The sequence below is a fragment of the Epargyreus clarus genome, unplaced genomic scaffold, assembly GCF_041222505.1.
Source record: "Epargyreus clarus isolate Ecla_fem2 unplaced genomic scaffold, WU_Ecla_fem_2.2 ptg000025l, whole genome shotgun sequence".
NCBI lineage: Eukaryota > Metazoa > Arthropoda > Insecta > Lepidoptera > Hesperiidae > Epargyreus > Epargyreus clarus.
This window is the reverse complement of record NW_027332232.1, coordinates 1,104,021-1,131,566: the sequence shown is the minus strand read 5'-3', so window position 1 is coordinate 1,131,566 and position 27,546 is coordinate 1,104,021. Positions and strand designations below refer to the sequence as shown.

Genomic DNA, 27,546 nt, shown 5'->3' with positions numbered 1-27,546 from the left:
ATCTTTTTTTAAATCAAGCTTTTATTAGTTGTTAATAAAAAATAACTAAAAAGTTAAAAATAATTTAAACCAGTTGCTAAAAAATCGTCAGAACCAAAAAAAAAATTAAATGTATCAGTCAGCGACAAAAAAGGTCACCGAATAATTAAATGACACATTTGTCATTTTGTAAAATCAAATCAACTTTTTACGCTAGGAGGCCTGCATTTGAAGGGGGTAGAACCCTATGTGGTTCGACTCCGGCGGCACCACCGCCACACCTATTTCTGCCTAATAACAGCAGTGTTAGGTGCTGCTGTGCTCCGTTTTGAAGGGTGTGGTAAGGGAGACATAGTTTTCGGGGGCGTTCCAGCTTAATCCTCAGGGGTAGCGGCGCCTGTATGTCCGACCTCAGGTAGGATATCTAATCCTATCTGGGTTTGATTACAGATGTCCATGGGCGGCAGTAGCCATTCACCATCAGGTGGACTGCATGCTCGTCTGCTACTCCTATAGTATATAGACAAATAACACAAAATAAAAAAAAATACTTTCCACACCGGGCCTCCGACCTTAGTCCGCTGATGTCATAATTATGTTATCATTAGGTGTTATTAAAAAGACCTATTATAGAGTTGGGCTGCAACCGACTACTCGTCTGAGCTCAGAAGTTGTATCGTCCAGTTTGTGGGCGACCATGATATGCGTAACTTGTTTTATAAACAATAAATACCACTTGTTTTGTTTTTAAGATGTCTTTTATAAAGAAAATTGTGTTATTAATATGTATTTTTTGGTGTGTCAACGCGCAGTTTGATGAAGGTAAGTGTTAGGGCAGTTAGGTATTAAATGAAGGTCAACTCCGGCGCCATCGTCACACCTTTTTTTGTTTACGAAACCTTCAAAAAATACCCGGTGAAGTGGGAGCGACGCAGGGTTATGTGGGATTCTTACCGCACTAAAACCCCCCGGTGGCCGTCCTCGGCGCTGCGTAGCGGACTCCGGGATCTCCAAAGGAACGCGACCGGAGTCCTCTTAGCGCGTTGCCCCGTTCTCCATCGCCACACCTTTAAGGGCCGCTGTTCTGGTTAAGAGAGACATTTAACGAGGTATTCCAGCTTAGTCCCCAGGGTTAGCGGGTCCTTCAGGTTCGGAACCCTATGTGGAGTTGGTTACAGATGTCCGGTAATTACAGAAGTTCTGCCGTATAGCTTACCGTCAGATGAAGTGCAAGCTAACGAGATTGCAGTTCAGAAGCAAGCGTGCTACTACAATCGCTTTAATAGTGTGTGTGCAATCTTTATATATATATTTCTTATGTGCGTGTGTATGTCACTGAACTCCACCTAAACGACTGGACTGATTTTGATGAAATTTGTTGTGTGTGTTCAAGGGGACTTGAGAATGGTTTAGATTCACAATTTAGTCCGTGGGAAAAGGTTTTTTTATTTAATTTTTAATTCGTAAGTTCATTTTGGAATGTTTCACATTGGATTCGACAGACTTCGCTACCATCGCAGTTTCAAATATTCTATCTATTTTTCAAACCCGTAAGTGATAAGGGTTGTTCACCCTTAACAATCTTTTTATTTATATGGCAACACAACGTTTGCCGGGTCAGCTAGTGCAATATAATTATGTGTGAGTGGCCGTTTTTCCTTGTTTATCAATATTTATATTTCTTACGATTTGTTTCCTTAAACGAGTTTCCATAACAAGTTATTGTCTTTGGGAAGAATATTAATAACGTGTGTTTGGGAAGAATATTAAAGGTGGTAGAACCCTTTGCGGTTCGACTCTGGCGGCACCACCGCCACACCTATTTCTAACTAATAACAGCAGTGTTAGGCGCTGCTGTGTTCCGGTTTGAAGGGTGTAGTAAGGGAGACAGACTTTTCCGAGGCGTTCCAGCTTAGTCCTCAAGGGTAGCGGTGCATCTGTGGCCGACCTCAGGTAGGATCTAATCCTACCTGGGGTTGATTACAAATTTCCATGGGCGGCAGTAGCCACTTACCATCAGGTGGACTGCATGCTCGTCTGCTACTCCTATATTATAAAAAAAAAAGTTACGAGTATTCACCGTTTTTAGGGTTTTGTGCGCAAAAGATAAAAATGGAACACTAAGCTTCCGCTGTCTGTCCGTATGTCACAGGGCAGGGACATGATTAATGCATCATTTATCTAACGTTCAAGGAAAATCATTTACAATGTTCGTGAACTTTAAACTACCGTCGCTTATTATTACTTAAGTCATATTGCCCATAAGGATAAACATGTAAATAAATATCGTCAAGCCTTACTGAAACTAAGAGCAGTGATAGCCTAGCGGTTAAAAAAACTCGGCCTCTCGATCGAGGGGTCCGAGGTTCAAATCCCAGGCACGCTCTCGCACCTCTGATTTTTCAAAGTAATGTGCGTTTTAGAAATTAATTATCACTTGCTAAACGGTGAAGGAAAACATCGTGAGGAAACCTGCATACCTGAGAGATTTATATAAAAAAAAAACTCAAAGGTATGTGAAGTCTACCAATACGCACTTGGCCAGCGCGGTAGACTATGGCCTAATCCTTCTCATTCTGAGAGGAGACCCGTGCCCGGTAGTTGGACAGTAATGGGTTGTTGATGATGATTACTAAAACTAAAAGCAGCAATAGCCTAGGGGTTAAGAAACTCGGCCTCTCGATCGAATTTGCTCCCGCGGCAACTCCCTGGACTGGCGACCTCCGACCATCAGGAGGCCGACCGTCCGCTCGGTAACGACGCATAAGTACCGAATCACCCTCTCATCACTGGGATGATATATATTTTTTTATTTTTAATATCAATAATCCGGGGGTATTTACCACCTGAGAATCTGCCCGAGCAAAGAGGGTACCCTCGAGACCCGAAATTCCATGCCCACCGCCCTTATGGTAACATTGCCTTAGCATATGAGAGACTCGGAGGGTATGACGTCCCAGCTGACTGACTGACTCTCGATCGAAGGGTCAGAGATTAAAATTCCAGGCGCACCCGTGATTTTTCAAATATGTGCGTATTATCACTTGCTTAACTTGCTTAGAAATTAAAAAAAAAAAGTTTTCAATGGTATGTGAAGTCTACCAATTCGCACTGGTCCAGCGCGGTGGACTATGGCCTAATCCTCATTCTGAGAGACCCGTACCCAGTAGGACAGTAATGGGTTGATGATAATGAGTACTACTAAAAATCTATATTTAATTATTTGCTGTTTATATTATTTGCTGACCCGGCAAACGTTGTGTTGCCATATAAATAATAACATGTTAAGGGTGAACAAGCCTTATCACTTAGGGGTATGAAAAATAGATAGTAGCCGATTCATATGCATATATGCAATATGCATATATTCAGTAGGTCTGCTGAATATGCATATAAAATTTGTTGAAAATCGATAAAGCCGTTTCGGAGGAGTACGGTGACTAATACTGTGACACGAGAATTTTATGTATAAGATTGTATATACTTTTTTATTTTCACTTTACAGGAGACGTTTGTGAGTTCGACAATGAAAAAGGATTACTGGGTACTTGCAAAATTATACACACTTGCGAATATGCACAGAAAAGACAATATAAGGACCACAAGCATGCTCCGGTAATATTTCAAATTAAAATTTAACATTTTTGTACCTGTACCCTTACCATGAGTTTTCGAAACATCCCACTATTTTACGTTACGTTTACTCAATACATTATTCTGGTCCGTTTGCTTCAGTAGACTGAGTAAACGTAACAATAAGTGCTTCAGTGTTTTTGTCTGCCTCACATGTTCGCAAAAAAGAGAGACAAAACATAAAGCGCCATTTTGTCAATTTAGACATTTAATGTTACGTTATTGACACTGTAGTTGTTATAAAATCCGCTAGGGGCGCTGATTGGAAATTGTATGAGTAAATACGTAAACAAATACCAAAACAGTCATATTTGTCAAAACGTAAAACCTCATGGTAAGGGTACTGACATAAATACAATACCACAATTTTGAGTCTATGGAAAATATTGCCAACAAATTAAAAATCAACGCAGATTGTAACTAAAAAAAAATTTAAAGAACGCTTTGTGTTTAAACTCCGGAAGCACCGGCACTAACGGCCTAATAACAGCAGTGCTTAATAATAATTTATTAGATTTTTAAATAATAATTGATTCTGCTTAAATATGAATAATCTCAAAAACTTTTTCAGACATGTTCTTACGACCATCTTACACAAATCGTGTGTTGTCCAGAGGATAATCTTTTACACGAAACTGGTGTCTTGAGCAGATTTTTCATGGGGGCTGGAGAAGGAGTTATAAGGAACGATGATATGGTAAGAATCTTGATGATTGAAGAACCTTCTCGGTAAACGAAGGCACCACCACGACATCTATTTTGGCCTTACAACAGTATTGTAACGCTGAAAGGTATTTTTTTATAATATAAGGGTAGCAGACGAGCATGCAGTCCACTTGATGGTAAGTGGCTGCTGCCGCCCATGGACATCTGTAATCAACCTCAGATAAGATTAGATATGCCTACCTGAGGTCGGCCACAGATGCGCCGCTACCCCTGAGGACTAAGCTAACTCCGGCGACACCACCGCCACACCTATATCTGCCTATTAACAGTAGTGTTAAACGCTGCTGTGTTCTGGTTTGAAGAATAAGGAAGACATACTTTTCTGAGGCGTTCTAGCTTAGTCCTCAGGGTTAGCGGCGCATCTGTGGCCGACCTCAGGTAGCAATGTTTAATCCTATCTGGGCTTGATTACAGATGTCCATGGGCGGCAGTGGCGTATCATCAGGTGGACTGTATGCTCGTCTGCTATCCCTATATTGTAAAAAAAAGAAAATATTCTGACGAATGTATCGACCTGTGTCTAATGGGTCACATTAAAGAGATCATGACATGGGGCTCTGCAAAAACGGTGCAAAAAAGCTCTCATTCAAAGCCGGCAATGCTGACGACTCCTCTGGTGTTGCAAATGTCCACTGTCCCTGTAGTTCCGGGACCAGAATAGGGCTACGATATCCCCTGCCTGTCGTAAGAGGCGACTAAAAGGAGCTTTCGGGGTTCGACGGCAAGAGTGGGAGCTCGAACCGCCCGGCCAGCGACCCCGGGAAGGACGGCGGTATGTGTGCTCGCATTCTGTCGTATACACCAGACAGTGTGGTGATACAAACTCACCTGGGCGGAGCCCGATGGGGCAGTGCGCTGAGAGGACTCCGGCCGCGTTCCTTTGAGGTTCCCGGAGTACGCTACCCAACGCCGAGGACGGCCACCGCGGGGTTTTAGTGCGGTAAAAGTCCCACATAATCCCGTGTCGCTCCCACGGCACCGGGTACCTTTTGAAGGTTTCCCCCTCGAGAAAAAAAGAAATGCTGTTGCAAATTTTCATAGGCGACGTTGACTACTTTCCAACAGGTAGCACGTCTGCTTAATCGTTAAGCCTAAATATAAAAAAAACAATGTGAGCCGTCACGGGACGCCTGGCAGATGTGAAACATCGACATTATTTTGTAAAAGTAATATGCAGAAAAGAACATATTGTGATAGGAACTAAATATGTCATAATGATAAAATAAAATATTACGATTTTTGCGCATGGCGACGCGTCGCCACACCGTACACACTACTGCATATAGACTGTATATATATACCATCGTATAGCGTGGCGACGCTATACCGCCACGCCAGAAATCGGTTTTATGTGCGGCTATAGATGTTTCACATCAAAAAGAGTAACGTAAATTTATCTTTTCAGGAATGTCGCTACGATGGTAACCTACCCATGAATTGTTGTCCGAAGAGCTTGAACCGCCCGCAACCCCCTGAGCCCTTGCAATGTCCACAACTTTCTAAAGTCGATGTCCCAGAGAACCTGAGTCCAGCTCATGAAGTTGCGTGGAAAAGTAAGACATATTTTTTTCCCTACCCAAAGGGTAAATCGAAATCTTATTACTAAGCCTCTGTCAAGTCTGTCTGTCACAATTCTCTATTTCTACTGTAATAGATAGATACGTGATTTTTATAGAGAATGTATATCAGAGGCCGCCTTAACAACAAATATTAAGAATTTAAAAAAGTTAATATCTTCCATTTTTTAAGTGTCTGTGACAAATTCATAAATTGGGGAATTAATTCATCTAATAAGGATAATGGGAAACTGTTATCAAAGTATTGCATTGTCATCGGTCCTTAATACGTGTGCAAAGTTTAAAATTAATCAGAGTTATGGAAATCGGTGAAAATTGAGCTCAAAGATTCCGTTACATACATACATACATACAATCCAAGCTAATAAAACCGTATTAAAAAGGGATCCTCATACACCGTTTTAGTTGTTTTTAGTAGCAGATGAACATGCAGTCCACCTGATTGTAAGTGGCTACTGCCGCCCATGGACATCTGTAATCAACCCCAAATAGGAATTGTTAATAAACAGATTTTATACTATTTTTGTATTTTTTTAATAAAATTCCACTTTTGATGTTAAAACAGCTTATTTCCTTCCCAGAATGTGCGGAAAACCGAAGATTCGTGGAAATGTGTCTCCAGGATAAAAATGGGAAGTACTATAGGTCGAGAGTGTGTCATGTTCCCCAATATGTTCCCAGGATAACTGGGGAAGACATCCCGGCCGCCATGGCCGAGTTCCCTCATATGGTATGTATATTCTTTGAAAATCTTGCTTTTTAGGGTTCCGTACCCAAAGGTTAAAAACGGAACCCTGTTACTAAGTCTGTCTCAGGGCTATATCACCGGTTGTCCCTGTAGTACCGGGACCAGAATAAGGCTACGGTATCCCCTGCCTGTCGTAAGAGGTGACTAAAAGGGGCTTCCGGGGTTGCGGGCGGCAAGAGTGGGAGCTCGCACCGTCTAGCAAGCGACCCCGGGAAGGACAGCGGTTTGTATGGTCGCATATCGCTGTAATCACCAGGGGATGTGAGAGGAGCGTAAATTGCTCCCCTCAGGGCAGAGCCCGATAAAAGGGCATCGCGTTAGGAGGACTCCGGTTGTGTTCCTTTGGAGATCCCGGAGTTCTCCACCAAACGCTGAGGACGACCACCGGGGGAGTTTTAGTGCGGTAAAAATCCCACATAACCCGGCGTCACTCCCATGGCGTCGGGTACCTTTTGAAGGTTTACCCCTCGTCAACAAAAAAAAGGGTCTATATCACCGGAACCGTAATAGATAGACACATGAAATTTGTACAGAGGAAACATAACGTTGAGCGCTATAACAACAAATACTAAAAATAAAATAAAGTTGAATATTAAAGGATGAATATTATGGAGACCCCATACAACAAACCGGTATTTTTCAGCATTATTTGATCTAACTGCTAAACCGTACTAGGAAAACGGTTGAAATTTTTACAATCCGTTTACTTACTATAAGTGGTATTATAATAAATACAAATAAGAACCATAAAACATATTTTAATATAGTTATTTTAATTTTATTATACGTTGTTTACGTATCATTCATCATCACCCCAACGCCATCTATTGTTGTGTCATATAACTATGTAATAAAAATAAGTAAGAAATAATGAACATTTGATGGTACGGAAGCCTCCATGCGCGAGTTTGACTCGTACTTGGCGAATTATTGTGTTAGTTCCGTATAGGGATTCTTTCCGAAAACTATGTACTCTTGAATCGATTCGAATCGAAGTGTGATAAATTAATTCCCAAAAACTCGACGCCCAAAGAATCGATTCACCAAAAATCGATCTTCGAGCTGTTCAGGGGTGCAGCTAGCGAAAAAAGTTGTTCAGGACCAAACATTTTTCAACTTTTTTTGCTTTATCTCATCGTCATCATCATCAACCCATTGCTGCCCCACTGCTGGGCACGGGTCTCCTCTCACAATGAGAAGGATTAGGCCGTAGTCCACCGCGCTGGATAAGTGCGTATTGGTAGACTTACCTTCGAACCCCTTTTCTTCATGAGATTTTTTTTTAATAAATCTCTCAGATATGCAGGTTTCCTCACGATGTTTTCCTTCACCGTTTAGCAAGTGATAATTAATTTCTAATACGAAAATAACTTTGAAAAATCAGGTGTCAAATCGTGCCTGGGATTTGAAACTCGGACCCCTCGATCGAGAGGCCGAGTTTCTTAACCACTAGGCTATTACTGCCTATTCGCTTTACCTTTTAATCTGTAATAGGCAGTTTTATTTATATAATATAGGAGTAACAAGCATGTAATCTACCTGATGGTAAGTGGCTACTGCTTATGGACATCTGTAATCAACCCCAGACAAGATTAGATTCCTACTTCGGGTTGGCCACAGATGTGAAGCTACCTCTGCGGACTAAGCTGAAATGCCTCGGAAAAGTATGTCTCCCTTAATAAACCCTTCAAACTAGAACATAGTAGCGCTTAACACTGCTGTTATCAGATAGAGAAAGGCACCTTCGAATTAAAATGTGGGGTTTAGATGCTGATGATATTGTGATAGTCCCTGTAGTTCCGGGACCAGAATAGGGCTACGGTATCCCTTGCCTGTCGTAAGAGGTGATTAAAAGGGGGCTTCCGGGGTTTCGGGCGGCAAGAGTGGGAGCTCGAACTGCCCGGCCAGCGACGCCGGGATGGACGGCGGTATGTGTGGTCGCATACCGTCGTGTACAACAGACGGTGTGGCGAGTGTCATGCTCACCTGGGTGGAGCTCGAAGGGCAACGCGCTAAAAGAACTCCGTTTGCGTTCCTTTGAATATCCCGGAGTATGTTACGCAGCGCCGAGAACGGCCACCGGTGGGTTTTAGTGCGATAAGAATCTCACACAATCCCGTGTCGCTCCCACGGCACCGGGTACCTTTTGAAGGTTTTCCCTTCGTCAACAAAAAATGATGCTGATGATATACTTGTATGCTTCAGGCGGTCCTGGGCTGCACCAACGGTGACCCTGAGACGCCGGAGGTGGACATCGCGTGGATAGGAGGAGGTTCCCTCATCAGTGATAAGTTTATTCTGACTGCTGGGCATGTGCTCGCTACAAATGTTCAGTAAGTGTTTTATATATAACTAGTTTTTGCCCGCGGCTTCGCCCGCGTTAAAAAAGAAAATAATATAACATACTAACATACATAAAACTAAAAATTCGTACCTTCAACTTTGCCAAAGATCATCACTTGATCAAATTCATAGTTTACGACTCAATCTTTACTAATATCGATTAAAATAATTGATGTTTTGGGTCCAAAAGAACGATTCTCCCATTAATCGACCTTAGATCGCCATCCCTAGTTCCCCTGGGATTTCCGGGATAAAAACTATCCTATGTCCTTTCTCGGGTCTCAGACTATCTTTGTACAAAATTTCATTAAAATCGGTTCAGTGGTTTAGGCGTGAATAAGAGACAACCAGACAGACAGACAGAGTTACTTTTAGATTTATAATATTAGTAAGGCCTAATAGTGCCCGCGGCTTCGCACGCCTAAAAAAATTACATTACGTACATATAACTGAAAATTTGTACCGTCATTGGTGTGACAGTGGCGCCATCCGTCGAAAATTTGTCGTACCTTCGTGGGCTCATGCACCACAACTTTGCTGAAGATCATCACATGATCAAATGCATTGTTTACGCTTTTATAAAGGACATACAGATAAACATTCGTTTTTATATACAGGGTGAATTTTTCAAACGGGCCTTCAGGGCCAAATCCGAAACTATAAGGATTAGCGAAAAATGCTGAAAGGAGTTACGAGGCCGATTTTGGTTTTGTTTTCGTGTTCGATTTTTTAGTAAAATGACATCCAATATAAATAAACGTGAATGTGGCGAATAATTTAAAATATCAAAAAAAATGTTGAAATGTAATTTAAAATAAAACAAATATTTTTTTAATTAACTAAAAATGAAACGAAAAAATGTGAAGTCAGACTAAAAATTAAAAAATAAGGAAAATAAACTTTGTAGTAGTTATATCGACCATTTTTATGCATTGTACAATTTTCAAATCACAGACTTAGCTCTCATTGTATGTACACTTTCGCGGAAAATTTCTCGTAATTGTAAAAATATAACAAAATTATGGGTTTAAATACTACAAAGTTTATTTAATTAATTTCATTGCATATTGTTGATACATTTTGTAACTATATTTTTTTAACTAGAATACCTCTTCATCTATGTAGGTACCTAACTAAATTTGATAAAGACTATTTTTGAAAGTTTTTTTGTCTGACTCTACTTGTGTGTTCACTCACACAAATGCACAGCTCAGCTTAGACCTCGCGGCCTATACCGAGCCTAATGTAAACGAATAAACGCGACCGATAATACGCGACGCATTTTCCGTTACATATGTACCGACCCTAATATTCATTATATATTTTTTGTTTCAGTGGTCGCCTGAAATATGCATTGCTTGGTACATTGAACAAAACTGATCTTAGTAATGGCGAATTATTCAATGTAATACGATTGATTCCTCATAAATTTTACACCTCAGTTGATAAACATGATGATATCGCACTTATAGAATTGGACAGACAGTAAGTATTCGTCGACCCCAGGTAAGATTAGAGTCCAATCTGAGATTGGCGACAGCGCCGCTACGCCTGAGGGCTAAGTTGAAACGCCTCGGATAAGTATGTCTCTTACCACACTTCAAATCAGAACACAGCAGCGCTACACTGCTGTTATAATAGGTGTGGCGGTGGTGTCGCCGGAGTCGAACCACAAAGTGTTCACTGAAGGTGGTAAAATCTTCTGTGTTGCTGTAATAACAGCAGTGTTAAGCGCTATTGTCCGATTAGACGGGAGATGTAAGGGAGATATACTTTTCCGTGGCATTCCAGCTAAGTCCTCATCAGTACCCTTACGCCGTTTGTCCACCGCCAAAGTCATCGAGCCGATACCGAGATTTTACTGCGGTTTATAACTAAACTAAAAATAACTAAATCGCTTTCTACACTCACAGCCCCACTAGGATTCCCTGTATCGTGGGCGCTATGGACACACACAGAGACAAATACACAGACACCCAGACCCAGAAACAGAAATCTAAATTCATCATTTAGAAATCTGTCTGGCCGGGGATCGAACCCGGGACCCTCTGCGCGTCAGACCGGCATGGTGACCGCTCCGCCACGCGGGTCGTCATGTCTATTATCTCATAGATTTTTACTCTGAATTGAATTATTATTTGAATAGCTTAAGGTATTTTCTAGTTTTTGATGTGAAACATCTAAAGCCGCACGTACTCGTAAAACCGATTTCTGGCGTGGCGACGCAAGCCGTGGCGACGTCGCCACGCTATACGATGGTATATATATACAGTCTATATGCAGTAGTGTGTACGGTGTGGCGACGCGTCGCCATGCGCAATCGACTGTGCGATTCTCTCCCACTCGATTAATGAAAATAAATGTTTATTCAATTATTTAGTCATCGTTATCGGAAAAAAATCGTAATATTTTATTTTATCATTATGACCATCGATATACTACTAATAAAGACGTAGATGAGTCATACACGTTCGAAATTTGGCACATGATTCATGGGCTAATTGGCCTATGACAACTTAGTCACGGGCCGCGCGCCTCTCAGAATGGTTGTGTCTATGTCAAAGTTTCTGTGTTGAAAAGTGATTAAAAATGCCGTCTTGTGTCATGATATTTTGCACAAACTACAGCGGAAAAATCACCCAAGGTGGTGGAATCACTTATCATTCGTAAGTATTTCAATTTCAAGAAGTTATTATTGATTTTTCAATAATTCAAATTAAATTTAGCGTAAATATATGTCACAGATAATAGAGCGAATAAAAAGATGGGCATATTACTAAGTGTAAAAGAGAAGCGTTATGAATTGTGCGTATCCATGTATCATAGATTAAATTAATAAATAGTCCAGAAGGTACATTATTGGTATATATATCGTAAGAAACTACACAAATCATTTACTAATTTGAAAGTTATATTTATTAATTTGATGTTTAAGTCGATATTTTTTCTAATACTATTTCTGTGTAGTGATTGTATTTCTGTGTATGTTTTAGGTTCCCATTAAATGAAATAGGGCGACTAAAGTGGTTGGACTTTGTTCGCAAGGTAAGAAGGGAAGACGATTCGCATCCAAATTATTAGAGTCGGACTTGCTCTGAACATACCATGGACGATGATAATTAAATCTTACAAAACCAAAGAATTTATTTTTTATTTTGCCTGCATCCAAAAATCATACTAGTAGTTAATCATAAAACACTCTTGAACACCCTTCTCCATTCCATGCAACATTCACGCAGAGACACGCACTGAATTACGTATTTTTCCCTTAATACTAATACCATATTAAATTAATGCATATACGAATTTATTCTCTCTATACCAAGCACATTATAGGTAGCTATTCAATTAATTCATATAGACGGATCAGACTTAAACTCATCTTTAACGAATAGTCATCATGATTGACACGCATAAAGTTATATGTTTATCCTTTTTTTGCATATTCAGTTAGACGTGCCGTGTTAGAGCACCTAATATGCCTTTTTTTTTTGTTATCGAAGGGGAAACCTTCAAAAGGTACCCGACAACGTGGGAGCGACGCCGGGTTATGTGGGATTTTTACCGCACTAAAACCCCCTCGGTGGCCGTCCTCTGCGCTGCGTAGAGGGCTTCGGGATCTCCAAAGGAACACAACCGGAGTCCTCTTAGCGCGTTGCCCCGTCGGGCTCCGCCCAGGCGAGCTTGACGCTCGCCACACCATCTGGTGTGTACGACGGTATGCGACCACACATACCGTCGTCCTTCCCGGGGCCGCTGGTCGGGCGGTTCGAGCTCCCACTCTTGCCGCCAGCAACCCCGGAAGCCCCCTTTTAGTCGCCTCTTACGACAGGCAGGGGATACCGTAGCCCTATTCTAGTCCCGGAACTACAGGGACAACCTAATATGCATAGGGCTCGAAATGAAAGAAGTGGACTGTATTTTAACTGTTTAATTGGGATCGGTTACAAATTATCGCTAGCGTCCGTCTCTGCCCACCGCCGTAGGCCAAGTGGTCGAGGAGTGGGGCGACTGGCCGCGCGCCGCGGATGCCGCCGCCGGCGCACCTATCGCCCGCACATTAAGAGGCGAACATGCCGTCCTACTTGCTCCTCTTAACTATTTATTAGTGTGTTGTTTAAATATAATATTTATAAAGTAGTGTGTATTTCTCCCGATGAGTGCCACTAACAAGCGCCGGTTGTTTTGTTCGTAACCTATCTACGTCTTTATTGAACTTGATAAACAATCTTTGTATAGCCAGAAATTTTTCGCTTCTTCTCCATATCGAAACACCTTGTGAAGTGGTGGTAGATGCAATTACATTAAAAAAGAATAAAGAACCTATTTTGAATAAAAAATTGATTATATTTTTAAATTGTCTATTTTAAACCAATCGATCTGTATAGATACCTACATTATTTAAAGATAAAATAGAATAAACCATAAAATCTACATCTTTTGTATCAGACTTTTAAATTATATATTTATATAATAAATTATTTAGTTAAAATGTACTATAAAATTTCTACGTAAACGGCGCACTAAAACATATCAACAGTTTTGTATATTTTTTACCTTCTGTCCCATTATTTCTTTGTCTTTGACAAGCATGCGGATCAATGGATAAGTGACCATATGTCCTGTTTTGAACGGTACAGTCCCTTTTTTCGATGCTTCGTCCCGTTGTCTCCGAAAAGAACCTCGGAACACAAAATTGGTCCGTTTTCCCAAATAACAGTAATGATAACTAAATATTAAAATCCATAAATTTAAAATAACAATGTTTTAAAAGCAAATTTCCGCCATCTTGAATTATTAGTAACGTTTAATTAAGTAACTTCTAATTAAATAACAATAAATAGTAAAATTGTGAAAAAAGCATGGGGTGCTCCATTTATCAGTTTTCGAAAAGCGCCCCACACTTTTTCCTCAATTATACTATTTACTGTTCCTTAAATAATCCCTAGATTGAAAATTATTTTCTACTTTTTAGTTGATTTTATCATAATAACGTGTTTTTAGTTTTTTAAACCATATTTTTTCAAATAAAAAGTAGTTGACATAAAAAAATCGATGTCCCGTTTTGACTGAAGTAATCATTGGTCACTATATTCCATGGTCAATATTTACGTTGGCGTACACTTTAAACGCAATGTCAAACACTAGTTGTCTTTTTTTATCACATTGTTCTAATAGCTCTGTCCCTTAGAGAACATTTGTCTAAGTAGTGAAAGGTAAGTAAAATAAAAAACGTGCATGTGTGCTATCAATGGAGTTTCGCTCAAGTTTTCGGTCAAGTTAGTACGGGTATAACCTGTCTATAAGTATAAAATGTCATTGATTATGACATATTTAGTTCCTGTCACAATATGTTCTTTTCTGCATATTACTTTTACAACATAATGTCGATGTTTCACATCTGCCAGGCGTCCCGTGACGGCTCACATTTTTTTTTATTTGTTATTTATTTATTTATAAAATGCACAACTACATTTCACAAGTGTACTTATCTTACTTTATGGAACTGAAGCCAATAACGGATTTGCATTTTATAAATGAATCATACACCTGTCACTAAATTACACACAGGTTATTGTGTGCGTGTGTGTGTGTGAGAGTGCGTGCGTGTGCGTGTGTGTGTTGCCGTATATATATATAGTGAAACCTGGTTAAGTGAGACATCAAGGGACCTGCAATGTCGTTTCACTTATAGAGGTATTCCACTTACCCAGTGTCTCAGATTTAAATCCAGTTTTGACGTTTTGACATTTTTCAAATAAACATCTGTATGATAGTAAAACGAAACTAAAACTGAAGGTAATTGAAGCTCAAAATTTGTACTTACGTACTTGGAATTACGTGTGGAATTTGTGGGTAGAATAAGAATGAGTAAACAAACAATGTTATCTCAGTTACAGAGGTTTATGCATATAAAATTTACTCGCTGTCTCAGTTATAGAGGTAACTATGATGATAAATCGAAAGAACAAATCCCAGATATAGAGGTTTACCTCGTCCCACTAACAGAGGTAATTCAGTGCCAAAGTGTTGGGACCTCAGCATGAGTTCCAGTTATGGAGGTTTCTCACTTATCCAGGTCCCACTTAACCAAGTTTCACTGTATAATATAAATATATATAACTATGATAATAGTTATATTATTTTAGTTCGATTAGCAATAAAAGCGTGTTTTTTTGTTTTTTTTTAACTATTATTTTTGTATCCTAGGGTAAGGTTTTCGGAGTTTATTCGCCCAATTTGTCTGCCTGTTCCCGGGCTTAGCTTCGCTCGGACTCAGCGGACGATTGCCGGATGGGGACACGTGGAGTACAAGGGTAACACGTCCGAAACATTAAAGAAGGTAATTCGTCATCATCATCATCGTCATCGTCATCGTCATCGTCATCATCATCATCATCATCATCATCATCACATTAAAAAGCAGTGATAGCCTAGTGGTTAAAAACTCGGACTCTTTTTTATAATACAGGAGTAGATGAGCAAGAGCATGTAGTCCACCTGATGGTAAGTGGCTTCTGCCGTCCATGGACATCTGTAATAAACGCCGACAGGATTAGATATTCCTACCTGAGGTCGGCTACAAATGCGCTGCTACCCCTTAGGACTAAGATGGAACGCCTCGGAAAAGTACGGCTCCCTTACCACGCCCTTCAAACCAGTACCTTTACCAGGAGGTTTTACGTTTAGACAAATATGACTGTTTTGGTGTTTGTTTACGTATTGGACCATACTACTTCCAAGTTCTGACACAATCCGCTAGGGGCGCTGATTGCAAATTATATTGGCAAATACGTAAACAAATACCAAAACAGTCATATTTGTCAAAACGTAAAAACTCATGGTAGGGGTACAGACTATAGCAGAGCTTAACGCTATTATTAGGCAGAAATAGGTGTGGCGGTGGTTCCGCTGGATGAACCGCAAATGGTTCCACCACCTTCACAATGTGGAAGTGAGTGTAGAAAGCGTTTAAGCGTTTATTTATTAAACTTTTAGGAAACGGCCTATGAGGTACACTCCAGCCTATGTGTGAGCCAACTCGTCTTAAAAGGATTTAAATGGATCAATGACACGATGATTTGTGCGAAAGGAGAACAGAGAAAAGGCAAACTCGCGGCGGACACTTGTCAGGTGAGAGATTATCTATACAGGGTGTCCCGTATGTATAGTCCGCGTCAAACTAGTCCGATCTGAAGTTGTGGCTCTTTTTTTTATAATATAGGAGTAGCAGACGAGCATGCAGTCCACCTGATGGTAAGCTTCTGCCGTATGGACATCTGTAATCAATCCCCGATAGGATTAAATATTCTTACCTGAGGTCGGCGCAGATGCGCCGCTACCCCTGAGGACTAAGCTGCGCCTCGGAAAAGCCTGTCTCCCTTACCACACCCTTCAAACCGGAACACAGCAGCGCCTAACACTGCTGTTATTAGGTAGAAATAGGTGTGGCGGTAGTGCCGCCGGAGTCGAACGACAAAGTGTTCTACCCTCATTGATCTAATCTATGATTTCAGGGTGACAGCGGAGGACCTCTCATGGCGGTAATTGAGAACAGGAATCTAGATTGTAACTATGTCGTGACTGGTGTAGTTTCATGGGGTCCACAGTGTGGGCAGGGCCTGCCGGGGTCTTACACTAGGGTATCGGCGTACCTCGACTGGATTGTCGAGACCGTCTGGCCTAAGGAACTAGCCAAGGTGAAGGACAAAGTGGCCAAGAGAGGAGACAGTGACTTATCCTCAAACCAAAAGTGGTCTTAACCAAATTATTTATAAGTATTTCTCTTGTGCATAGATTAGTAGATTACTCACTCCTAACAAGAAAATGTACCCAGTTTTGAGAATTGAAATAGTTGCGTAAAAAAGTTTTGCCACGTCTCCGTGCTAAAATGTCCCTGAAATATTTGAAATAATTATTTATTATTATGTAAATTACGCAGTATTAGTTATTTATTCGTAAATTTTCTCTAAAAATGTTTTTATTTGTCAAGAATTAAAAAAAATAACTTACTAATAAGCCGTTTGTGGCTTCATTCAATTTCAAGGCGACGAAGTATCTTTACTAATCTATGCTCTTGTGTAAAATATTTGATAGAAGTGACTATAAGTAGTATCAGTAGCGAAGAGATATGGAGTTGTTTACAGTACCTTAGTATGAGTTTTTACGTTTGCTCGAAAACGTTCAACGTTTACGAATTCGCTAACACAGCGCTCCCGTGGACAGTATCGGAACTAAAATTTCGCATTATGATTATTAGACATTTAATGTAACGTTACTGATACTATAGTCCTGATACAATCCGCTAGGGGCGCTGATTGGAATTTGTATGGGCAAATACGTAAACAAATACCAAAACAGTCATGTCAAAACGTAAAAACTCATGGTAAGGGTACAGGTAGACCTATCCGGTACACTGTAATGTGTATGGCAGACACTAGTTTCTACAAAGTATATCATAAAAAAATCTTCATACAGTCTAAGTATTTTGCACAAAAATTTTGTAAACTGTATTTTCAATAAAACATGTTTTTAATTGTATTTTTTTATTTCCCTGTTTGCCCACTTTCCCAACTATGACCTACTGGACACAGTAGGACTACCATGAGTTTACAAAAGTATTACTCGCTAGCGACTGCGTAAAATAAATGTATGAAAAATTGTACAGCGCCTCTGGTGGTTACTCGTAGAACTAAAATCCGTAGTGACGTAACTCGATACGTAAAAAACCTATCGAAATCAAATCGCTAGCGAATGTCATTATGATCTATTGCCATACAAATTCGGTCCCATGAGTCATTAATTTGACAGACGTTGTCAAGAAATACCGTAACGATAGTAGTTATGTTATTCACTAGCAAAATGACAATAGTTTTCTATTTACCATTTCTATAGTGGCGTTTCTATGCCAACTCATGGTAATGCTACAGGTCTACGCATAGAACGTAATTAGGCGCGTGATGTAACACATAAATAATATTTATTACTAAGTCCACAGCTTCATTTATTAACACGCTTTTATTAGCTTGGGTTGTATGTATGTATGTATGTACGTAACAGTAACGGAATCTTTGAACCCGATTTCTATCCACTTTGATCGTTCAGTTTAATTCAAAATTTTGAAAAATTTATCAAAAGCCGATGACAATACACGATTTTAATAATTTTGTACCATTGTCCTTATCAACATCCTCAGGATTAACTATTTTCGAGGCGAGACAAAACGCCTTAGGGAGAGTTCAGGCAAAGTAACTAGATTGATTTTTTGTTTTGAATAATAATAATGTTATTTCCCTATAACTCAAATGTACTGAAACATTCTACTTATAATGCGCTTTTCGAAAATTGATAAGTGGAGCACTCCACGCTTTTCTTACAATTATAGAATTTACTGTTCCTTAATTGATTCTCTAGATTCAAAATTAGTTATTAGTTTTAGTTGATTTTATCATAAAAGCGTGTTTTTCAGTTTTTTGAACTATATTTATTTATTATATCTAATACTTAATGTTAAAGTAATAGCCGAAAATGGAAATACATTTCACGTTATACATATAGTCACTAACTATAATATGTGTGCGTGTGACTGCGTGTACATTTGAGTGTGTGTATGCAAGTGAATAAATGAAAAAATAAGGAAATATATGATACATACATAAATACTAAGCGTGAAAGTCGACTCCGGCACCACCGTCACACCTTTTTTTTTGTTTACGAGGGGGAAACCTTCAAAAGGTACCCGGTGTCGTGGGAGCGACACAGGGTAATGTGGGATTGTTACCGCACGAAAAACCCCCCGGTGGCCGTCCTCGGCGTTGCCAAGGGAACTCCACATCAGAACTCCTCCTCCTTATTTTCAAACTTATTTTATTATTATTTGTTGTAATAGTTAATTCTGTGTATACTGATTTGTTACTTAATACTATAAAATAATTTTGTCATACCTGACTATATATACGAGTATTTGCACGCCTTAAAGGCAAAATAAGAGGATTATATACTTTGTCTAAACACCTATTGTGCCTTATTTAGCAAATATAGATTATGATTATGATTGTTATAGCGGCCACCGTTATGCATCTTCTGTAAAAATTTCATGTGTCTATCTATTACGGTTCCAGAGATAGAGCCCTGTGACAGACGGTCAAACCGGCTTAGTTTTTTTTTATAATATAGGAGTAGCAGACAAGCATGCAGTCCACCTGATGGTAAGTGGCTACTGCCGTATGGACATCTGTAATCAACCCCAGATAGGATTGGATATTCCTACCTGAGGTCGGCCACACGCGCCGCTATCCTGAGGACTAAGCTGGAACGCCTCGGAAAAGTCTGTCTCCCTTACCACACCCTTCAAAACGGAACAGCAGCGCCTAACACTGCTGTTATTAGGTAGAAATAGGTGTGGCGGTGGTGCCGCCGGAGTCGAACCACAAAGGGTTCTACTTTCAAGAGTAGTAGGGTTCCGTTTTACCCTTTGGGTACGCAACCCTAATCGCATAATCGCAAGTGCGTAGGTGTATAAACACAAGTAGTCTCCCAAAGCCATCAGAAAGGAAACATCAATATAAATAGTAATATAGGTTGATGGGAATATAATGGTTTTCATCGAGTACATTTCTCCATTACGCCACGCCTAACCATATACTATTAATAGTTCCTACGAAAACGCTCTGAAGGGTTCCAGAAATACAATATATTGTTCCATAACATCAACATTTACAATAATACATCTTTATCCTAATTTATCACTTTTCCATTATAAAATTTATTAGCTTGGGTTGTATATATGTATGTATGTAACGGAATCTTTGCTCAATTTGCATCCGTTTTTTTTTTTTGTTTTTTATAATTATACCTTAACGATGAAGCAGACGAGCTACCTGATGGAAAGTAGTTAATGTCGCCTATGGACATTTGCAACACCAGAGAAGTCGCCAATGCATCGCCGGCTTTGGAGGAGAGCTCTTTTTGCACCTTTTTTGAAGAGCCCCATGTCATAGCGCTCCGAGAATACTTCAGAAGGAAGTTCATTCCACATCTTGCACGTCCGTGGCAAGAACGTCCGTGCAAACCGAACCGTGGAGGACCGCCACGAGTCCAGTTGGTGTGGATGGAACTTCATCCTTCAGCGAGTGGCGCGATGGAGAAGGCACCAGGTCAAATAGTTCCTCGGAACACTCACCATTGTAAAGCCGGTAGAAAACGCAGAAGGAACCTATGTCCCTCCGCAAGCTTAAAGGTTCTAACCGGTCGGAGGTCTTGGGGTCGTTGACGATTCGGATCGCGCGTTTCTGCACGGAGTCAAGTGGGTTAAGTTGGTATTGGGGCGCCCCTGCCCAGAGATGGGAGCAGTGCCCGTTTCTAGAAGCTAGAGAAATTTTAAACTTTGCACACGTGTCAAGGACCGATGACAATGCAATAATTTGATAACAGTTTCCCATTATCCTTATTACATTAATTAATTCCCCAATTTATGAGTTAGTCACAGACTAAAAAAATAATAATAGTTAAAAAAACAAGCTTTTATAGCAATATTTTTTTTTTAACTATTATTGATCTATTTTCTACTTTTTAGTTCGATTAGCAAATCGAACTAAAAAGTAGAAAATAGATCAATCAATCATAATGAATTGCCTCAAAATAAAATTACAAGTTATTAAAATAATAATTCAATCCAGAGTAAAGAGCGTGGGGTTCATTTTACTGCGGTTCATAAGTAATCTCGTAGATAGTTGAATTATAGTAACATTTAAAATAGGAATACATATTCCTACCTGAGGTCGGTCACAGATGCGCCGCTACCCCTGAAGACTACGCTGGAACGCCTCAGAAAAGTATGTTTCCCTTACCACACCCTTCAAACCAGAACACTGCTGTTATAACAGAAATAGGTGTGACGGTGGTGCAGGAGTCGAACCACAAAGGGCTCTACCACCTACAAATATTAATTCTAAAAACCTATAATTATGAATTTTCTTAAAATGACGTGAAGTAGAAATTATATTCTAATTAAAAAAAACAGCATTGTATCAACATTTATTTCATAATTAAATAACTGAATACATATAAAAATCAATTCTCCAGCTGAAAACTGCTTGCGTGCTCAATCTTAGTAATTTCTAGAGACTCAGATTGAGTCAGAGGTTGAGTTGAGTGACTAAATTGAGTCGTTTGAGTTTCGGGCATTTGAGCATGTTCTACTATTACTTGTATGTTGTTTTTCAGTTTCGCTTTATCTGAAAATATAGACAAATTAGAATAAGTTAAGATTCAACCAGTGTTAAAGCAGTAATAGATAGTTAAGAAACTTGGCCTTCTCGATCGAAGGGTCCGAGGTTCAAATCCCAGGCACCTCTGATTTTTCAAAGTTATGTGTGTATTACAAATTAATTATCACTTGCTAAACGGTGAAGGATAACATCGTGAGGAAACCTGCATACCTGAGAGATTTGTCGATACCCCTAAGGACTAAGCTCGAACGCCTCGGAAAAGTATCCTCCCTTACCACACTTCAAACCGGAACACAGCAGCGCTTAACACTGCTGTTATTAGGCAGAAAGGTGTTGCGGTGGTGTTCTGATTCGACCGAAAAAGGGTTGAATCTTTATTATAATCATCATCATCAACCCATTACTGTCCCACTGCTGGGCACGGGTCTCCTCTCATAATGAGAAGGATTAGGCCTTAATCCACAGCGCTGGGCTAAGTGCGTATTGCTAGACTTCACATACCTTTTTTGATAAAATTCTCAGGTATGCAGGTTTCCTCACGATGTTTTCCTTCACCGTTTAAGCACGTGATAATTAATTTCTATTACGCACAATTTTTTTGAAAAGTCAGAGGTGCGTGCCTGGGTTATGTTCGGACCATTCGATCGAGAGGCCGAGTTTCTTAACCACTAGGCTATCACTGCAGTTACCTCTTCTTACTTTCAAGCCAGCCAGCCAGCCAGCGCTTAACACTGCTGTTATATCACACAGGTGTGACGGAGGTATAATCCGCGCCAAACTGCTAGTCCGCTCCGAATATAGAAACGAGTTGCATTGCAAGTATTAGCGAAGACAGCACGGGACTCCCCAGCACCCTCCTCTCTCTCTCGCCCACGGGCACATAGCAGCGTTAGTGTGCCCTTACGTTACGTATACGCAACTTCAGAGCGGACTAGAAGTTTGGCGCGGACTATACCTTCAGTTTTTTTTTATATTTTTTTGTAAATGACGTACTATGACGTACTTTTGACGTACATATATTTAATTTTATTTTTATTTTTATGTTATTAGTTATAGCTATAGTTTAATAGTAATTTTAAGTATGAATATACATTCAAAGCATGTTGTGATTACCTGTCATAGTAAGAACAGTTACTCACTAAGATAATAGATATAATTGTACTGTATAATGTATATGATAGTCACTGCTGCATCTTATGTTGGTAGTCCCGAATAAATAAATAAATAAAATTATTGTAAAACTCACCAGGCATACAATCAGAGGAACAAGGACACACAGATGATATATCCGGGCTGGTTATACGTATGTTAGCATAGGAGTGTCTCAACACCATCTGGCTGTCATCACAACCACATTTGCCGCAAGAAGACTTCCTCTTCACCACTTCTCTTGAAGACCGCATACCTGCTTTATATACAACAAATTTCTTTATATAATACTAGCTGACCCGGCAAACGTTGTGTTGCCAAATACATAAAAAATGTTAAGGGTGAACAACCCTTATCACTTAGGGGTATAAAAAATAGATAGTAGCCGATTCTCAGACCGACAGTATGCATATAAAATTTGGTGAAAATCGGTAAAGCCATTTCGGAGGAGTACGGTAACTAACATTGTGAGACGAGAATTTTATATAAAAGATAGGAGTAGCAGATAAGTATGCAGTCAGTGGCTATTGCTACCCATGGATATCTGTAATCAACCCCAGATAGGATAGGATATTCCTGCCTGAGGTTGGCCTCAGATACGCCGCGCTTGAGGACTAAGCTGGAACGCCTCGGAAAAGTATGTCTCCCTTACTTCACCCATCGAACCAGAACACAGCAGCGTTTACTGCTGTTATGAGGCAGAAAGAGGTGTGAGGGTGGTGCCGCTGGAGTCGAACCTCAAAGGGTTCTACCACCTTCAAAATATGTTTAAAATCATAATTCAAAAGTTACCTTTGGTACCGTCAAAAGGTACAGTAACACTCCTTTGTATTCGCCCCCTCCCCGTCTTTCCCCCTTTTTTGATCCCAAAGGCTTGTTTTAGTGACGCGGCAAAACTCTTGGCCGGTGGGGATAAAAGATTGCAGATACACTTATCGCTAGGACCGGAACCCTCTTGCAGTTTCTGCAGAGATTCTTCATCGAGCTTCTTTATGTCAGTGTAACTCATGGTTAGGTTGGGTTAGGTTAGGATCGATTTCTGATTCTCGTTGGCATTTTGGCTTGAATGCACTGTCTTTACGCTTTTATTAGCTTGACCTGTATGTTTGTAACGGAATGAACTCGATTTTTACCCACTTTGAACGGTCCGATTAATTTAAAATTTTGAACAATTATAAGGAGCCGATGACAATACACTATTTTATTAATTTTATCCCATTCACCTCATCAGGATCGTCAGGAATCGATATTTACGAATTTCCTTGTGCGATTTTAGCGTGGTTTTTAATTTTTAAACTATTATTATTTTGATATTTGCTTGATGGTTTGACTTCGGCGGCACCACCGCCACACCTATTTCTGCTTCATAACAGCAGAGTTAAGCGCTGCTGTGTTCTGGTTTGAATGGTGTGGTAACGGAGAAATATTTTTCCGACGCATTCCAGCTTAGTCCTCAGGGTAGCGGCGCATCTGTAGCCGACCTCAAGTAGGAATCTAATCCTGTCTGGGTTTGATTACAGATGTCCATGGGCGGCAGTAGCTACTTACCATCAGGTGGACTGCATGCTCGTCTGCTACGCATATATTATAAAAAAAAGGTACATACATGAGTTTTTTTTTTCATTTTTAATGACTTAATTAAACCGTGGGCAGCATTGTACATTAATTAATTAAAATTTTAATTTCACAAATAATTGTGACATATTATTTTATATGTAATGTTTGATAAAACATTATAAAAATTGTATTTAATTTAAATATAGGCTTTACATGTTTATAAAAGTTGACATTCGGTGTCAATAAATTTAATGTCATAAACAATATATACTTTTTATTTAAAGAAATGTAGGCCTAGACCTACAATAACATTGTACAATACTTTTTATTGTACAATAAAACAGAAAAGCGCTCTGACTCCAAATGATAATACGAACTGCACAATGTTTTCGTGTTCAGTCGGAGACTGAGAATAATTCTCTCCATAACGAAACACCCTGTGAAGTGGTGGTAAATGTAGTGACATTCAAAAAGTGCTCAGTAAAAAACCTATTTATAATTCAAAAAATGATTTGATTTGATGCCTATGACCCGTCGACCCTACAAGATGCAATAAAAAATATGGTGCAATAAAACTTAACGCTCAAACTTTCGTTCAAACTTTGCACAATTTTCAATATTAACCCTAAACGGCCAATAATATTGCACAATTCGCAATATTGCACAATATGATTGACCGTTTAGGCAGTCTCTAATTACCAAACGAGCATGCAATCCACTTTATAGTAAGTCACTACCTTGTGGACATCTGTAATTTACTTGCCACGGCTTGCACGGACGTTCTTGCCACGGACGTGCAAGATGTGGAATGAACTTCCTCCTGAGGTATTCCCGGAGCGCTATGACATGGGGCTCTTCAAAAACGGTGTAAAAAGAGCGCTCTTCCAAAGCCGGCGATGCATTGGCGACTCCTCGGGTGTTGTAAATGTTCATAGGCGACGGTGACTGCTTTCCATCAGGTAGCCCGTCTGCCTCATCGTTTAGGTATAATTATAAAAAAAAAAAAACTAGATTCTACATGAGGTCTGAAGGTGGTAGATCCCTCTGTGGTTCGACTCTGGCACCACCGCCACACCTATTTCTGTTATAACAGCAGTGTTAAGTGCTGCTGTATTCCTCTTTGAAGGGTGTGGTAAGGGAAACATTTTTTCGAGCCATGCAGGGGCATGCATTTTTTTCCTAGTGTCAATTAGGTAGGTACTTTGCTAAATAACTTCGGAAAATTCAGAGGGGCCTGGGGTTTTCCATCTCGGACCTCCGTGAGAGGGATTTTCAGCTCGGGTCAAGTATATTAATTAGTAATAGGCACATTATTTAAAAATATGTGTACCTAGACATCAACCACCGATTGCGGGTGGCAAGAGTGGGAGCTCGAACCGCCCGGACAGCGACCTCGGGAAGGACGGCGGTATGTGTGGTCGCATACCTTCGTACACACCAGACGATGTGGCGAGCATTACGCTCACCTGAGCGGAGCTCGACGGGACTAAGTGCTAAGAGGACTCTGGTTGCGTTCCTCTGGAGATCCCGGAGTCCTTAACGCAGCGCCGAGGACGGCCACCGGGAGGGTTTTAGTGGGATAAGAGTCCCACATAACCTCATGCCGCTCCTACGACATAGGGTACCTTTTGAAGGATTCCCCCTCGTAAACAAAAAAAAGCATCAACCACCGAAGTAAAATACTACTCTTCTACATATAGAAAGTTTAATACGCAATTATTCGCTATAATAGCATTTGCAAAAACAGTCATCTTGAGAACGTAGAACCTTATTTAGTCCTCGTCTCCTACACTCACCGCAAATTGAAAAAATATAATAATGTTTAGAAAAATATGCGAAAAGATGTTTCCATTATAAAGTGAAAATAAGGTTTTCCATCTTTCTTTGTATAGTCCATATACAAAGAAAGATTAAGTAGATTTTATTATTAATTTATAACATAGGGGTAGCAGACGAGCATCCATGTATTTTGAAGGTGGTACAACCCTTTGTGGATTGACTCCGGCGGCACCACCGCCACACCTATTTCTACCTAATAACAGCAGTGTTAGGCGCTGCTGTGTTCCGTTTTGAAGGGTGTGGTAAGGGAGACAGACTTTTCGGGGCGTTCTAGCTTAGTCCTCAGGGGTAGCGGCGCCTCTGTGGACGACCTCAGGTAGGAATATCTAATCCTATCTGAGGTTGATTACAGATATCCATGGGCGGCAGTAGCCACTTACCATCAGGTGGACTCCCTGCTCGTCTGCTACTGCTATAAAAAATGCAGTCCACCTGATGGTTAGTGGCTACTGCCGTAGTCTGTAATCAATCGAGATAAGATAAGATCCTTGAGGTCGGCCACAGATGCGCCGTTACCCCTAAGGACTAAGCTGGAATGCCTCGGAAAAGTATGCCTCCTTACCCTTCGAACTAGAACACGGCAGCGCTATGTATCATCATCATCAACCCATTACTGTCCCACTGCTGGGCACGGGTCTCATCTCAGAATGAGAAGGATTAGGCCATAGTCCACCGCGCTGGACAAGTGCGTATTGGTAGACTTCACATAACTTTAAGATTTTTTTTTAAAATCAGGCATGGTTTCCTCACGATGTTTTCCTTCACCGTTTTAGCAAGTGATAATTAATTTCTAATACGCACATAATTTTGAAAAATCAGAAGTGCGTGTCTAGTATTTGAACCTCGGACCCCACGACTGTGAGGCCGAGTTTCTTAACCACTAGGCTATCACTGCTTTCTGCGCTGTGTATATTTCTGAGAAATTATGTATTGATCGACCTTTAAGTCTAAAAATGATATATTTTTCGCCCAATTTCCTTTCAATATTGGTTATCTAAGTTTAGCCAAAATTACCATATTTGTCATATTCATTCAGCCAATCTTCTATATAGCAATTTATTTTGAAATATTGAAGCACTTCTGTGGGTTGTTTTCTAAAGAAAATATTTTTTTAATAAAAAATACGTTATCTTATATATAAAATTCTCGTGTCACAATGTTTGTTACCGTACTCCTCCGAAACGGCTTACCGGCTACCGATTTTCACCAAATTTTATATGCATATCAGTAGGTCTGAGAATCGGCTACTATCTATTTTTCATACCCCTAAATGACAAGGATTGTTCACCCTTAACATTTTTTTATTTATACGGTAACACAACGTTTGCCGGGTCAGCTAATTTTATTAATAAAAAAATATAGTATAGATTAAGAGCAAGTTATGTACATGAAATTGAATGTAAGAAAAGTAATAAATTAAACTATGTATATACTAAAAAAAAGAAATTATTTACAAATTTAAAAATTATAAATATAAAAGCTATCTAAAATTGCCGTGTGAGGCATGGTTCCCAAAACGTTGGCGGCGTTTCCTTGCTGATAAATATAGTATCGATAAATTAATTAAATAAATAACTATATAAAAAATATTGATGCGTAAAAAAATAGCAAATTATCATTAAAAATGTCCACTAGTGGTAAAACCCTTATTTTGTTGGTGGTACCACCGCCATGCATGTTACTGCTGTTCACACCAGTTTTAATTTTTGATCTTCTAAGGTATAACTCCAAAGAAATCTTTGTGAAGGTCAAAAAAGAATAAAAA

The 27,546-nt window shown here is 39.8% G+C and overlaps 3 protein-coding genes across 3 annotated transcripts in view; 1 reads left to right on the top strand and 2 right to left on the bottom strand.

The window, feature by feature from the left end:
- LOC140752767 (uncharacterized) overlaps positions 1-27,546 on the bottom strand; it is a 222,898-nt gene that overhangs the window by 120,872 nt on the left and 74,480 nt on the right. The gene's annotated exons all lie outside the window — the stretch shown is intronic.
- On the top strand, positions 643-17,547 carry LOC140752727 (venom serine protease Bi-VSP-like). The gene is made up of 10 exons (XM_073087060.1): positions 643-801; positions 3,485-3,594; positions 4,184-4,309; positions 5,744-5,891; positions 6,497-6,645; positions 8,869-8,996; positions 10,342-10,491; positions 15,217-15,349; positions 16,006-16,140; positions 16,524-17,547. Exons 1-10 carry the CDS (start codon positions 732-734, stop codon positions 16,767-16,769), a joined length of 1,395 nt encoding a protein of 464 aa, XP_072943161.1. The 5' UTR covers positions 643-731; the 3' UTR covers positions 16,770-17,547.
- Positions 21,030-23,480, bottom strand: LOC140752709 (uncharacterized). The gene is made up of 3 exons (XM_073087042.1): positions 23,178-23,480; positions 22,483-22,644; positions 21,030-21,242 (listed from the first exon to the last, which is right to left on the bottom strand). The coding sequence occupies exons 1-3, from the start codon at positions 23,392-23,394 to the stop codon at positions 21,079-21,081; spliced, it is 543 nt and encodes a 180-aa protein (XP_072943143.1). The 5' UTR covers positions 23,395-23,480; the 3' UTR covers positions 21,030-21,078.